At 43.4% G+C, this 14,439-nt stretch overlaps 1 protein-coding gene across 1 annotated transcript in view; it reads right to left on the reverse strand.

Moving 5' to 3' along the window:
* Nucleotides 1–14,439, reverse strand: part of C6H10orf90 (chromosome 6 C10orf90 homolog) — a 63,223-nt gene continuing 48,784 nt past the window's right edge. Inside the window, exons 5-9 of the mRNA XM_009087099.4 lie at nt 12,516–12,730; nt 11,324–11,519; nt 2,702–2,765; nt 1,117–1,216; nt 1–959 (exon numbers count right to left, since the gene is read on the reverse strand). Coding sequence (XP_009085347.4) covers nt 921–959; nt 1,117–1,216; nt 2,702–2,765; nt 11,324–11,519; nt 12,516–12,730 — 614 coding nt within the window. The 3' untranslated portion in view covers nt 1–920. The remainder of the gene's footprint in view (nt 960–1,116; nt 1,217–2,701; nt 2,766–11,323; nt 11,520–12,515; nt 12,731–14,439) is intronic.

Raw genomic sequence — 14,439 nt, forward strand, 5'->3', positions numbered from 1 at the left:
CAGTTTCAATAATTTTGTTTTATTTAACAGCACCAAATAAAAACACAGCGCTTGGATCAATATTATCCTCATGCTTTATTCCATAAATAAACTCCATTGGTTTGTGAGCTGCTTGTTTTTACTTCCAACATGTACAAATAAAGATTTCAATGTTTTTTTGGAGGAAACATGACAGCTGGTTTGAGTTCTGCAAGTTTTGATGCAAACATCCTTCTTGGCACCACTCCTTCATCTGCCATTTCTAGAAACACTCTGGGCTCACAGAAGTGGAGTAAAACGTATGTTACAATGAAAAAGTGTTATAAACAAATGTTTAAATATTGGTTTTTAATGGGAGAGCTTGCTAGGTAGTTTCACTCCATGAACAGGAATGGAGCTCTTCAGAAAGCTGAAATATTGGTCCCTTTTGGAATGTTAAGTATTAATGTGAAACTGCTGTTGCTCTGATGATGTGGTAATGCTATTTCAACTGGTTCCTAAACATAACAAATAACAGTTTTCTTCAAGGATTTAACTCACAGGAAATCAATTAATAAAATACTTCAGAGAAATAAGTTTTCCACGTCTTAAAAACACTGGGCTATTGCTACAGAGAAGTGTGCTTTTTTAAAAAAAAGATTAAGATAAATAATACCCCTGTAATTCAGTATTTGCATTAAAAATTCTTAAAATTATTTCCTCTGGGTAAACTGACCAAAAGGTGATGCTCTGGAACAGCTGTGCTCCCTTTTAGGCTGTTTTTGATTACATGAAAGTTGCCTTAAAATTTCAATTGAAACATAAATGATCTTTCTTTATACAAAGAGGCAAAGATGAGAAAAATACCTCCAGGTAATTGAGACAGCAGTTAATTTTATGGCTTATCTAGAAGTCAAAGGCATTCAAGATCCAATTAGGATGATGAGCAAGAGACTCCTTTGTCACTCTGTGTTTCTGTGGAGGAGCTGGTCCAGTAATTGCTAGGGGAAAAAAAAAAAACCAAAAAAGCTTTAAAATACTGTTAAAATCCATGAGGTGACAGAAATGTTTAGGGATACAGGAGGTGAGGTGGAGTGGGCATGCCAGACTTGAAATTTACTGGCTGCATTTGCTCCAGAAATACCAGGAGATTCTCACCTTCTTAAACATCTCCACACGCAGCCTGTTACTCTGGATGATGATCCGCTTCTGCTTCTCTTCTTGTTTCTTTTTAACCTCAGGTAAATTGTCATAAATCCTGTCAGGAATTCACACAGCAGAGTTCATGTCATCCCTGGGGCTCACAAATAATTAATTTTTCCTGTAGGGAATATTTGCCTTCCGTGCAATGCTTGTAATGGGCATCTCTAAGTATTTAAATTTGATTTATGGCATGGGAGTGATAAATTATTAACAGTCATGGTTTGATAGGAAATCTGGCTGGTTTCAAATCTTGCTGAAAATTCTGATTTTGGAGTAAAATCATTAAGAAGGAGATGGGATCAGGTGATTTCAATGCAGTAGCTTCTAACAAGCTCAGTGAAGTTGGTTCCAATTTCTAGCAACAAAATTCAAACCAGGATCTGGGCTGAACATGTTTTTGGTATTTTTGTATTTATGTCACACAATTAGTATCAAGCAATAATTTCCAAGTAATTTTCTAAAATATAAGAAAACCATCATTATAAGTCTGCAAACTGTTATTTCACTGTCGTTAGGAACATGTCTCACCAAAGACAACACAATCTTTCTAAAAATAACAGGAGTTGCCATTAAAAAGGTGATTTTTGATCTTTTCCCATTAAAATCAGTGATAAAATTCCCAGGATTTGGAAGAGAAAGCTGCACAGTCCTGGTTTTGCATTGATGCCCTGTGCAGGCTGCCCTAGAACAGAGGCTGGGCAGAGTCCCAGAATAAAGCAAGGATTGATTCCAAGGATCTCCTCCATGGATCCACCTTGGGCAGCAGCAGAGCCCAGCCAGGGCTGCACCCAAGATGACCCAAAATGGCCCCAAAATGCCCGGCCGGGCACGGGGTCTCTCCCTGGGATCAGCTCTGCTCCATTCCCACCTTGCAGTTCATTGTCCCAGCCCAGCTTTAGCCCAGGCACTCCCACCCTGCTTGTTTTTCTCTCTCCAGCCCACGGGGTTTGTGCTCCTGGGCTGAGATTGGGATCATTTGTCCTTGGTGCCCAGCTGGAGCAGGAATTGTTTTGTCTCCCTGCTCTGTGCACAGAGCTCACCATCCCATAATATGAACCCAGACCCACTCACTAAACAGCACAGAATCTGAAAAATATCAAAGCTAAAATCTGAGGCATCAGCATGAGCACAAAGCCTGTTTAGTTCTGGGTTCTCCTCATAATATTTTGCAATTCCAAGTTCCTGAAGCAGCCTGTTTTGGCTGATTGGATTTTGGAGAGGAGGAATGGGACACATCTGAAAACAGAGATTAATTCCCCCTGGTGGCTTTTGCAGCTTCCCTTGCATGAAATGCAATGCAGTTAAAGATCAGATACCACAACCCTCATAATCTGCTGTCATTCCCATCCTCTGTGCCATGATCAGGGGGGAAAAACCTCCAAAGGGACCTCCCTGCCTCCAGTTTTGGGTGTTCAGCATGAGGGACCTGCTGAGGGTTTGGTTTCCATGCCGTGGTGTTGAAAGGGCAGGGCTGCCCAAATCTAAGCTGAGACAGCAGAAAAACTTCCATGGACAAACTCTAGAGCAGAGGGATTTGTACCTTTTAGATCTCATGTGCATCTCCTTCTCGGGAATGACTCTCTCCTTTGGTTTGAAGAGGTTATCTGGCAGAGAGAAAATAAAGTTACAACTGGAGGGGTCTGCTTTGACTGCAGTCTCACATGTCATATTCCATGGAGCCACAATTTCCCTTTTCTGGTTAAAGTTTTGAAGGCTTAAGGCCAGATCCAAATCTTCAAATCTCTCCAAAACTTCCTCACAGGTTCCTGCAGGCAGTTCCTCTGGCTGCTCCTCAGTGTGTCAGGAACCCACCCTGGTACAGCCATTTCTGATTCAATTTTCACCTGTTTGGCAAGGCTGTGGATAATTATGTGAGCTTCAGAAGGAGGAAAATCACATTACTCCTTCCTGATCGAGTATGAAGAGATCTATAATAATTCCAATCAGCATTTCCCTGGATACAGGAAAATAATTTTATGATCTGAGCAGTTGGTGGTTCTCAGGAAAAGGTGATTTTAACACCTTCCTTGTAAAAATGAGTCCTGAATGGGAAGGGAGGATATTTGTGCAAGGTGGGAAGCCAAGAAAAAAATGACATTACTGCTGTGTCTCTGTGTAAAATTCATGGAATCACAAAATTGTTTGGGTTGGGAGGGACCATAAATCCCATCCCATTCCCACCCCTGCCATGGCAGGGACACCTTCCCCTGTTCCAGGCTGCTCCAGCCCCAATGTCCAGCCTGGGCTTGGGCACTGCCAGGGATCCAGGGGCAGCCACAGCTGCTCTGGAAATTCCATCCCAGCCAGGAATTCCTAATTCCCAGTATCCCATCCAGCCCTGCCCTCTGGCAGTGGGAGCCATTCCCTGTGTCCTGTCCCTCCATCCTTGTCCCCAGTCCCTCTCCAGCTCTCCTGGAGCCCCTTCAGGCCCTGCCAGGGGCTCTGAGCTCTCCCTGGATCCTTTTCCAGGTAGAACAATCCCAGGTCTCTCAGCCATTCCTCGCAGCAGAGAAGTTCCATCCTTCCAATCCAAACCCAAAGGGAGCTTTGCCATGGTCTCAGTTCTGAACTGGTGCAGTTTCCAGAGCACCAGCTCAGAAAGGAGAGAGCCTCTGAAGCCTCCTCTGCCTCAGGACAGACCTTCCCCCCTCAGCAGTTGTCTACACTCAATCATCCTTGTTAAATCCTCAGGACACACAAGCCACATGCTCGACTTGCTAGGAAAACATGATTTGTCTTTTATTTATTAGTGCTCTGACGCTCATTTGCATGTTGATTCACTGAAAAGGAATAAACACTTGGATGCTACTGCTGTCCAATAACTCTGAAAGAGCAGGGAGCAGCTTGTCTGTGACACAGGGACACCTTGCACTGTCCCAGCTTGCTCCAAGCCCCTTCAGCCTGGCTTTGAACTCCTCCAGGGATGGGGCATGATGACACATGAACATTCCAGACCTTTGTGTAGCCACCAGAACAGGAAAAACCCATCCAGGGATTTGCACTTCCTATTCCATATAGAGCATGATAAACTGATAAAATGCATTTTTCCTGCAAGCCCCTAAGTCAGGGTGGCCTCTGTTTTCCATTTCTGGGAAGCACCAACGAGGTTGGGAGCTGTGCTGGTGCTGCTGCTCCAGAACAATCCTCTCCTGCTGGCACAGAAGGGCATCAGACCCATCCCTGCCCTGGACCAGGGCTCTGAAGGGATGGACTCAAAAGAAACTCCGGGGAAAATCCTCCAAGAAAGGAATAAATCCACTTCCTCATGGAGCCACGAGGTTAATTCTCATGGCCAAACATTCCTTGCTATTTACCAGAAGAAAAATCACATGCAGACATAGAGGCTAATCCTTGATGGATTGTAGGATTAGGATTCAAAAGTTAAATGAGAAATAAATTTTAAAAATTGCTAGAAACGAGAAAATAAAGTCATGAGTGGATTTAAATAGTTGTTAATCCTTGACACTGAGAATGAGCATTTAAAAGGGGAAGAGCAGCAAACACTCAGAGCTGAAATAACCTCAAGCTCATCCTGGAGACCTGACTTAAAAAGCTCTTTCCTACCAAGCAAAGATCAAATGCAGACAATTCCCCAAGCTGCTAGGCCTCCAAATTGTGTTTTAGCTGCTCCTTCTCAAAGCTCCTTATCAGATTTCATAGCCTTGGATGGCTTTTGGAGCAGGGATTTCAGAGCAGACCTTCAGCATTGCCAGGGATGCACCATGGTTAAATAAAGCTGCAGACAGAGAGGGCTGAGTCACCTCCTTGGTGTTTTACTCACACCCTGTGCAACCCCTGAGTTTCTGCCATTTACAACTGGTCTCACATCTGCACCAAAGCAAGCTGGAAATGAATGTGAATGGGTCGTCCCTGCAATATATTTTAATTAATGCTAAATTGCACCTCCAAGAGGATGAGTAACTCTCCTGCTTGGGAAGTCAGTAAATATTTAGACAGAGAGCAGATGAAATGATTGTGTTGGAACCAGCCCCTGACTTTCTATTTACCACTAAATCACTGGAGCCCTTCAGAGAGAAAAACAGAAGCAAAATTTATCAAAGTGTGCACAATGTAGATACGTTTCCTTCTAACATGAATGTGAGTTCTCAAAGTTTGGTAGGATGTGTGAAAAGCAAAGCACTGCTGCTGGTGGATCTCTAATTTAACTGCTCTTTTGCTGAACTGAAAAAAGAATTCACCAAAACCCCATTTGCCCAGAGAAATCCTAGGATTACAGAGCAGTTTTTGAAACACTGGGGTTTCTAAAATCAGCAGTCCCCTAAAAAATAAATCAGCCTTGAATCCAAGATAGATGTGGACGTGATGTTGATGTGCAAACTCTGCACATCCCCTGGCAGTGCCCTCCTGCCCTGAGCTGCTCCAGCTGCAGCCAGCACATCAGGCTCTGGTGGGATCTACACAAAAGGCAACAACCCCTGAGTTTAGGGGTTCAGGTGAGGCTGCCTGGGCTCCTGCTCACCCCACAGAGATCCCAAAGCTCACGAGTGCTCCTTGCCCCACGAGCAGCCCCAGGAAGGTGCTGTGGAATTTGCAGGCAACCTCAACAAGGGAAGAGATGAGAATCTTGACTCCATGTTTCAGAAGGCTGATATAATAATTATAAAAAAATAAATATAATATAATAATATAATATATAATATCATATAATATATATAATATCATAATATATAATATAATATAACATATAATATATACAATTAATCTACATATAATATAAATTTTATATGCTATATACTACTATATTATATATTTCATACTATAATTTATATTAAATCTATACTTATTTCTCTTCTATTTCTCTATTTATTCTTTCTTCTCTCCCTCCTCCCCTCCCTACCTCTTCTTTCTCTTTCTCCTCTTTCTCCTGCCTCCACTTCTTTGTTTATCTCTATTTCTTCTCGCTCCCTCCCCCATTTACCCTCTTTCTTTCATTATTTCGCTCATCTGACTTTTTATGTCTTATATCTTCTCTTCTCTCGTTCTATTTCACTGTGTATCATCCCTCTTCCCCTCTTCTCTCTTCTCTTATTCCATCGCTCTCTATTTATTCATTCCTCTTCTTTCTCTTCTCTTCCACTCTTCTCTTCTCTTTCTCTCTCTTCTCTTATCTTCTCCCTTCTCTTCGCTTCTCTTCTCCTTTCTATTCTATTCTATTACTCTTTCTCTCTACTCTTAACACTATACTAAGAAGAGAAGGCGCCCTCAGAAGGCTGAAACGACAGGACTGAATAATAAATATTTGCTCCACGCTTTGACACGCTGGACCTGTGATTGGTCATTATTAAAACAATTCCCCTGCTGGGTAAACAATTCTCCAGATCCCATTGCAAAGTAACAAAACACAGAGAAGCTGAAGCTTCCCAACTTCTCAGGAGAAGAGATCCTGGGGAAAGGATTCTTCAGAAAATATGTCTGTGACAAGGGGGTTCCCAGGTTTTCCAGCTGTTCAGGTCGCTCCTGGTACTACTGAGACTTCTGACCCTCCTCAATACTTCAGCTTTTCTGGAAAGCATTACTAATATCTCTAAAAAGATGTAAAGTTGAGAGGTTTATGCAGACATTTTCATATTAGAATAATTTTGGGGATGTTGCTGGAGATTTCAGTCCTCTCTGTCCAAATGAGACTTAAATAATCATGGATTTTATCCAGAAAAACAAAAATATTAGCATCTCACCTGGCCTTCCTAAATCTTTCCAATATCATTAAAGCCTATAATCCTAAAAAGCATTTTTGTTCCCAAAAAAAGCAGCTTTTAAAGAAGGTATGGCAGAATTAATATTAGTTTAATAATATCTTCCAAACAGATCATTCCTCTTCCTAAGGCCATTACCTGACTGCAGCTTAGACTTTACTCAGAGCTGCCAGCCAAAAGGGCCAGAAGAATGGGTGGCACTATTAGAAGTTTGAATGGGGAAAAGAGAGCTGGGAAATGACCCAAAATAAATGACCCAAACAAAGTCCCAGCTGAGCACCAGTGTGAGGGCCACAGGAATACACCTGAGTGGCTGCAGGATTATTGCAGAGTCTCTGACTGTCACCTTCTCCTCCCTCACTGCAAACAAAAATCTCCCTGGCACAGGGCTGCTGGGGAAAGCCATCCCTGGAAAACCCAAACTAGCAGCAATCCAAAAAAGCTTTTGGGGAAGGTTTAGAAGCAGGACTGAGGGGATATAAATTGGTTCCAAGATATTATTAATAATTGAGGGTTTGGGTGCAAACCCAGAGGAGCTCAGCAGGCTCCACAGTGGGGTAGAAGGGTAACCTCAACTCCTATGGCCAATCCCAAAGAACCACCAGCCCCTCACCTCAACTCCTATGGCCAATCCCAAAGAACCACCAGCCCCTCACTTCAACTCCTATGGCCAATCCCAAAGAACCACCAGCCCCTCACTTCAACTCCAATGGCCAATCCCAAAGAACCACCAGCCCCCCACCTCAACTCCTATGGCCAATCCCAAAGAACAACCAGCCCTTCCCCTCAACTCCTATGGCCAATCCCAAAGAACCACCAGCCCCTCAAAGGACAGGGAAAGGGGAGGTGAGGAGAAAACCCCAAAGGTGCCTGAGAAATTGCGTGAAACCTCCCAAAGTGGCTGTGCACACCAAGATCACAGGGCTGCTCATTCTGCAGATTTAAAGGCCCATAAACAGCTGGTAGTCCTGTCAGTGCAGTAATTACATTCCAGTTTTGGAGATTTAAATGCAGTTATTTGAACATTGTTTCTATTCAGCTCGTCACAGTGGGATCCCTAATTTGTTCGACACAGTCAACAGCAGAGTTGTCTATCTTGGACTAATTAGCACTCTCAAAATTTAGCAGTGCCCATTACCCACACAAAAGCTGCCTGGGAGTTCTGGGCAGGTTCTGTGCCTTCAAAGAGCTCTGGTGAGGGTAAAATCTCGTGCAGGATAAACATTTTCATTTTCCTCAGATTACTTTCAGCGTTTTGTAAAACCCTGCTCATGAAGGACAATTAAACACTGGTAAACAGCTCGGGGTTTTGAGGATGGGAAGGTAAATGGGAGCTGCACAGATGTTGGTATTTATATGGAAATTATGCTGAATGCCAATTATTTCTTTCTCCTACAAGAAACTGAAGTTGTAACAACACTGTCAAAACACAGGGAAACCCTGCTAGTCAATAATTTCATGTTATCAATAAAGATGTTTTAGGCTGATAGAATAATCTCTCTGGGAGAGAGAAAAATCTCTGCAGGTCTTTGCTCTGGGTGGAAATTATTTTATCGGAATCAAAGCTGCAAGAGCAGAGAGAAGCACATGTACCAAACTTATTTCAGAGAGAGGTAAGTGCAGCAAAGTGCTCAAAACCCCTCGGGCTGCACTTAAAGCTCTGTTTCCACCTGAACAAAAGCAGGCAGCCACCTCTCCCCACCCTGGGCCACCCTCTGTGTGGGTGCTGGAACCCTGACTACTGAGAATTTTAGAATTTTCTGTACTCAACCCCCAGGAGAACTCTGCACTTGACCTGAGGCCGTGGAGAAGGCTTCCAAAATTGAATAACAGATTATGAGATTATGGGTGTGTAGTTGGAATAGAATGTGTAATATCACACAGTGGAAAACACAGAGTTTAGAGTTTTAGAATATGGTAATATACATAAAACAAGATGGAAGTCCTGTAGAAATGACACTTAAATTATTTTTACTTTTAACCCAGTAAATAAATAATGGTGTGCTCTCTAATATGGACTTTTTTATTCAATTACACAATACTACCTACACTTATAAAGAAGGTAAAGAAGAAGGAGAAGAAGGAGGTGAAGGAGAAGGAGAAGGTGAAGGAGAAGGAGAAGGTGAAGAAGAAGGAGAAGGTGAAGAAGAAGGAGAAGGTGAAGAAGAATGAGAAGGTAAAGGAGAAGGAGGAGAAGAAGGAGAAGAAGGACCAGCCACTGCCGTAAAAGCTCCATCTTGCTTTATATATATTTCTATATTCTAAACCCTTAAACTCTAAGTTTCCCACCCTGTGATATCACACACTTCTATCCAAACTCCTCACCCACAATCCCAGTTCCATCATTCCATTCTGGAAGCTTCTCCAGGCCCTCAGGTCAATGCAGAGTTCTCTTGGGGTCAGTGCCTGGCCGCACAGAAATCTGAAATTCTCAGCAGCCAGGGCTCCAACAAGAGCCCTCTGTAGTGCAGCCCCCAGGGCTGTGCTTCACCCAGGGATTTGGGTTTCCAGTACTAACTCCAGCTCTTCTTCAATTACAGACATGTGTGTCATTATAAAAATATTAAGGTCTCACAAACAGAAACCCACACGTGGCTACACGAAGGCAGATGAGTTACAGAAACCAAAGATTCTCTCTAGATAAATTTACCTTTAATGACCAGCCACTAAAAGATGGAAATAGTCATTAAATTCAATAATTAATGAATATATTTCAATATTATGATTTTATAACTCATTAAACAAGCATAAAGATTAAAACTTCATTATAATTTGAGGAGAAATAGGCTTAGCCTTTCATATTTTGTTTCATAAGTTATTTGCAGAGTGGTTTGGGGGATTTTCAAAGATGTTCAGACAGAAGTGGGAGATTTTTGCCACTTCCTCTAAGACAGATGAGAAACTCCTGGTCAGCTGCTGGCAGAGCTCAGAGTCCTCCCACTGCACAGCCCTGAGAGATCTGATTCCAGGTAAATTAACTTGGATCATGGAAATGGTGAATTAATTCTGTGGAGCCTTTAAGACAGAATTCCTGCTTTGTGCCATGTTTCCTTATGTGTGTTTAGCTCTCACTATAAAACCCAGTAGGGCTCGGATGCAGGACAGACCACTGGAAGTTGGAATTCTCCAGGAAACTCCAAGAGCCCTGAAATGGGGCTGTACCCACCTCTCCTGCAGCCACCCTCATTCCCCAGGGAGCCAAAAACCTATTTGTGTTTCCCCGGGTTGAGGACATCAAATATTCCCATTCCTGCATCCTCCAGGTGTCTTTGTTAGTTTGTTTAATGTTTTCAATTAATTTGCTTTTCAGTAGCATAATGTATCTTCAAGCAGCCACAGATTTAAAACCAAGATGTAAGGAGGAATGCCAATCAATCAAATAAATCTTTGTTCTTTAGTCAACTGAGTTAATTAACATCCAGATGGCAATTAAAAAAAAAAAAAGGAAAAAGAAAAGAAAATCAATTTGTTTAACATCTTGAGCTTAGATAACATTTACAGAGGTGTTGTGTAGGCTGTGAGGGAGAGAAGGGTTTCCCTCACTGAGTGTTGAGGCTGTTTGCCACAACCCAATCAGCTGCAATTAGCAAATCACACCTTGATTTAGCAGGGCTGGGCAGGCCAGAGCTCTTCCCCAGCTCTGGCATTTCTGACAGAAGTGGCAAATCCACACCTGCAGCTGGGGCTCCTACCCCAAATCCCTCCTGCCACCCTACTGTCACCTCTGTCCCCAAACTGATCATTGTGTGAGCTGAGAGAGGATGAAATGTCATTTATTGCCATCACCCCACAACCAGCAGCAGCTGCACCGTGCTGAAGAACACAACTGCATGTGACAGGGACAAAAAGTCCCCAAGGAGCTGCCACAGAGCACAGGAAACTCCTCATCCCCACTAACCCTTCTCTGAGCTGCTGGGAATTCCTGCCAGGAGCATCTGCACAGATGCTGGAATGTCACTGTCATATTTTCTGGAAAATCCCTTTGCCAGGATTTCATCTCCTGGGAAGCTGAGAAGCCTCAGAGAAAAATGAAAACAATAATTGTCTGATGGCTTCTCCTGTGTTTTGGAATGTGGTTTGGAGATTGTTTACCAACATGTGAATTGTTTTGACTTCATGACCAATCACAGCCAGCTGTGCCAGGACTCTGGAAGAGGTCACGAGTTTTTCATTAGTGTCTTGTTAAACCTTCTGTCTGTGTCCTTGCTCTATTCTTTAGTATAGTTTAGTGTAGCATTCTTTAATACAATATAAGTACATAAAATAATAAATTAGCCTGCTGAGAACACGGAGTCAGATTCATCATTTCCTTCCTGCCTCAGGGGACCCTACCACACTGGAGGGTCACCCAGGAAGAGCAGCTCTCCCATTTCTCCCCAAATTCAATGTGGAAATTCCATCCAGGACTCCCAAAGGCAGGCACAGACCTGCTGCTGCTCCCCACTCACCACTGAGAGGGTCAGGGATGGTGAACTGCCTCTTCCTGCTGGGAGTGGAGGTGGAGAGCTTGCGAGGCAGAGCTCGGGGGGTGCCCGGGGCAGCCTCCCTGTGCTGGGCCCTCCTCAGCTGCACCATGAGCTCCAGCCTCTTCAGCCTCTGCTGGGAGCGGGAGATGAACTGGGGGTTGTGGAGCTCCAGGGCTTCCTGCAGGACACAGAGAAGCTGCTTTATGCTCTGGTGATCCAAAGGGAGGGAAAGGTGTGATGGCTGTAGGGCTGAGCTTGGTTAGAGGTTGTTAAATGGTGGAAACGAGTCTGGGTTTGGGCTGGGAGGGACTTTAAAGCTCATCCCACCCCCAGCCATGGCAGGGACACCTTCCCCTGTCCCAGGTGCTCCCAGCCCCAGTGTCCAGCCTGGCCTTGGGCACTGCCAGGGATCAGGAGCAGCCCCAGCTGCTCTGGGCACCTGTGCCAGGGCCTGCCCACCCTGCCAGCCAGGAATTCCTTCCCAATATCCCATCCATCCCTGCCCTCTGGCAGAGGGAAGCCATTCCCCCTTGTCCTGTCAAGCTTACACATTTCTATGTTTCCAATTACATATTTTTACATCCAAATTCAAGTTCTTGATGTTTTGCCTGTTTCCTTTTCTCACCCCATCACCGAAGCAACTCGTCACTGACAGTTCACAAACTTTCCTGTTTATTTAGATTGTCAGATCTCTCCATGGCTGATCCAGAAAGAAAACACTTCCCAGTCAAAGGCTGCTTCAACATTTAGGAATGTCTTAGGACAGAGGAAAGGAGCAGAGATGGGTCTGCAACATGTGCAGGAGGAAAAGGCAGGGAAGTCCATCAGGCAGGTACCAGCCTGGGCCATGACCACACCTACAGCTGGAGCTGGAAGTGCCAGACACTTGGGAAACTGGGAATTTGTAAATTCCCAAACTCTTAACAAGTTCCCCCACAGGAACAGCAGCTGCAGCTCAACACGGGGAGCCTGGACAACCAAGCAAGTTCTGGCAGTGGGTACAAACTACCAAAACTTCCCTGGAAAGGGAAAAACCAAGGAATGTGAACTTCTGCCCTTAACAAGTTCCCAGGAAGCAAACATCATCCATAGGGGAAAAGGGGAGAAAAGGGGAAAAGGGGGGAAAAAAGGAAAAATAAACAGGGAAAAAGGAAAAAAAAAAAAGATGCTTTACCCGCAGTGTCCACGGAGCTGCTGGAGTTTTCCCCAGCTGGGAGCGGGGCTCTGGCCAGGTGAGCAGGGTTTTCTCCCAGGCCACACCTGGAGAGAGGGCCCTGGGCAGGGGCACCCTGGACAGGGGCACCCTGGACAGGGGCACCCTCCAGCCTGGCTTGTCCTGTGCCTCCAGCTCCTCTGTTCTGTCCCTCGGAGCAGGGAATTCATAATTGCCTTGGAGAGATTTAAAAGTTCGTTAGGAGTGCATGGCTAATTTTTTATTGGGTTCTCCACCTCATTAGACAGAGAGGGCAATTCCTGAAATAAGAAAGCCAGGCTGTTATTAATAGGCCTCATTAGGCAGAAGAGATCAGATCTAATGGTGGCTGCCCTGTGACACCCAGAGTGCCTCTCACATTATCCAGACCTCACAGGGAAGGAAATCACAATCAAAACTCTGGGACACTCAGCTCTCTTTGCCGGTGCTTCCCAAAATTTTTGCCATGGAAAGCCAGGGATATCTTGCTGAGACCTGCAGTTGGAGTTCATTCCAATTTATTGCAGAAAATACCAGATTGTTAAGGGCTTTAACCACAAATCACTTCCCTTTCACCACACTGAGCCTTTCATCTGCACCATTGTTTTTTTTTTTTCCCTTTGTTTTTAATCCAGTTTGCTTTCTGTCATTCCTAGAGATCCATTAGCCAGTGGAAAAGCTCCATTAAAAAAATAATCAACAAAAGGTTATTTTGCATTATAGGGCATTATTATGAAAGCTGTCAATTCACATTGAGAAAAAGAGATTATTTTCTACACCTATAATTAAGTTTTAATGCTCACTGACTGATACTGCCTGCACAAATTAGGACCAAAAGAGGCTGTGTGCTCAAAAATCAGACTCTCATTCAGAGACAGAACGAATCCAAAATAACAAAGGAACTTCAGAAGGGCTCCATATGAACTGTTTGAAAAGTCACACTGGATGGAGTGCTCCTTCCTTGCCAAATAATTTGATTTCTAAAACTAAATATCTGGGAATAAAGCCCATTACTGCTTTATTTCAATTTTTGGTTACAATAAACTTAGAATATTTTCCTCTTTATGACATATTGTACATATTATATTGTACTTAAAAAACATATTAAAAAGATCTGTGTTGGGTACATTTGCCTTATAAAAGCCTGAACTGTATTTCCTCCCTAACACTGCTCTCACCAACATTTTGGAATAAACCTTGAAACCTGTGAACATGAAATTAAATTCCTCCCTAAGCCAGGTTTAGAGGTTTGGATTAAGTTGGGCTTTGCCAGCTCTCAGTGGATGCTTCACTTTTGTAAAACAAAGTTGCTTTCAGTTAGGGGAATGCCATGATTTAACTTCAGGCACTGAAAACAGCATTTAGGCCTCCAAACCTGTGACATTCAGTAGCTTTGTGCTCACTGATGACAAATTTTCCCTACCTGCCTGCAAAAAAATTCTCTTCAGAAAAAACAGCTGTTAAAAATAAAGGTTCTATGACCATTACAACATTTTTAAGGAATAAGTTTCTCATAAACATAATTATACTAAACCCAAATTAATCTCAGTTGTCTTTTGCAAAAACACCTGGTGCATGAATACAGCTGCTGGTGACATTTTTGCTGTGACAATTAATGTTGGAAGTAAGACATCCCAGACACTGCTAAACCCAAAGAAATTATGTTTTACACTCTGAACTCTTGCTAATGATCATAGTTCAGGTTGTTTTGTCAAAAAAAACCCAAAAAACCAAGGCTGAAGGAATGAAAGTAAGCTATCAGAACAAGGTTGTAAAAATGACCTCACTACTGGTATTACTTGGTTAGGCTGGGGCTGCTTGACTTTGCAATTTTAATGCTTTTTCAAGATTTTCTTGGGAGTCTAAACCTATCTTGGTCATTTGAATCTTGTTTTCTGTGAACCAT

The sequence above is a fragment of the Serinus canaria genome, chromosome 6 (genome assembly GCF_022539315.1).
Source record: "Serinus canaria isolate serCan28SL12 chromosome 6, serCan2020, whole genome shotgun sequence".
NCBI classification, from domain to species: domain Eukaryota; kingdom Metazoa; phylum Chordata; class Aves; order Passeriformes; family Fringillidae; genus Serinus; species Serinus canaria.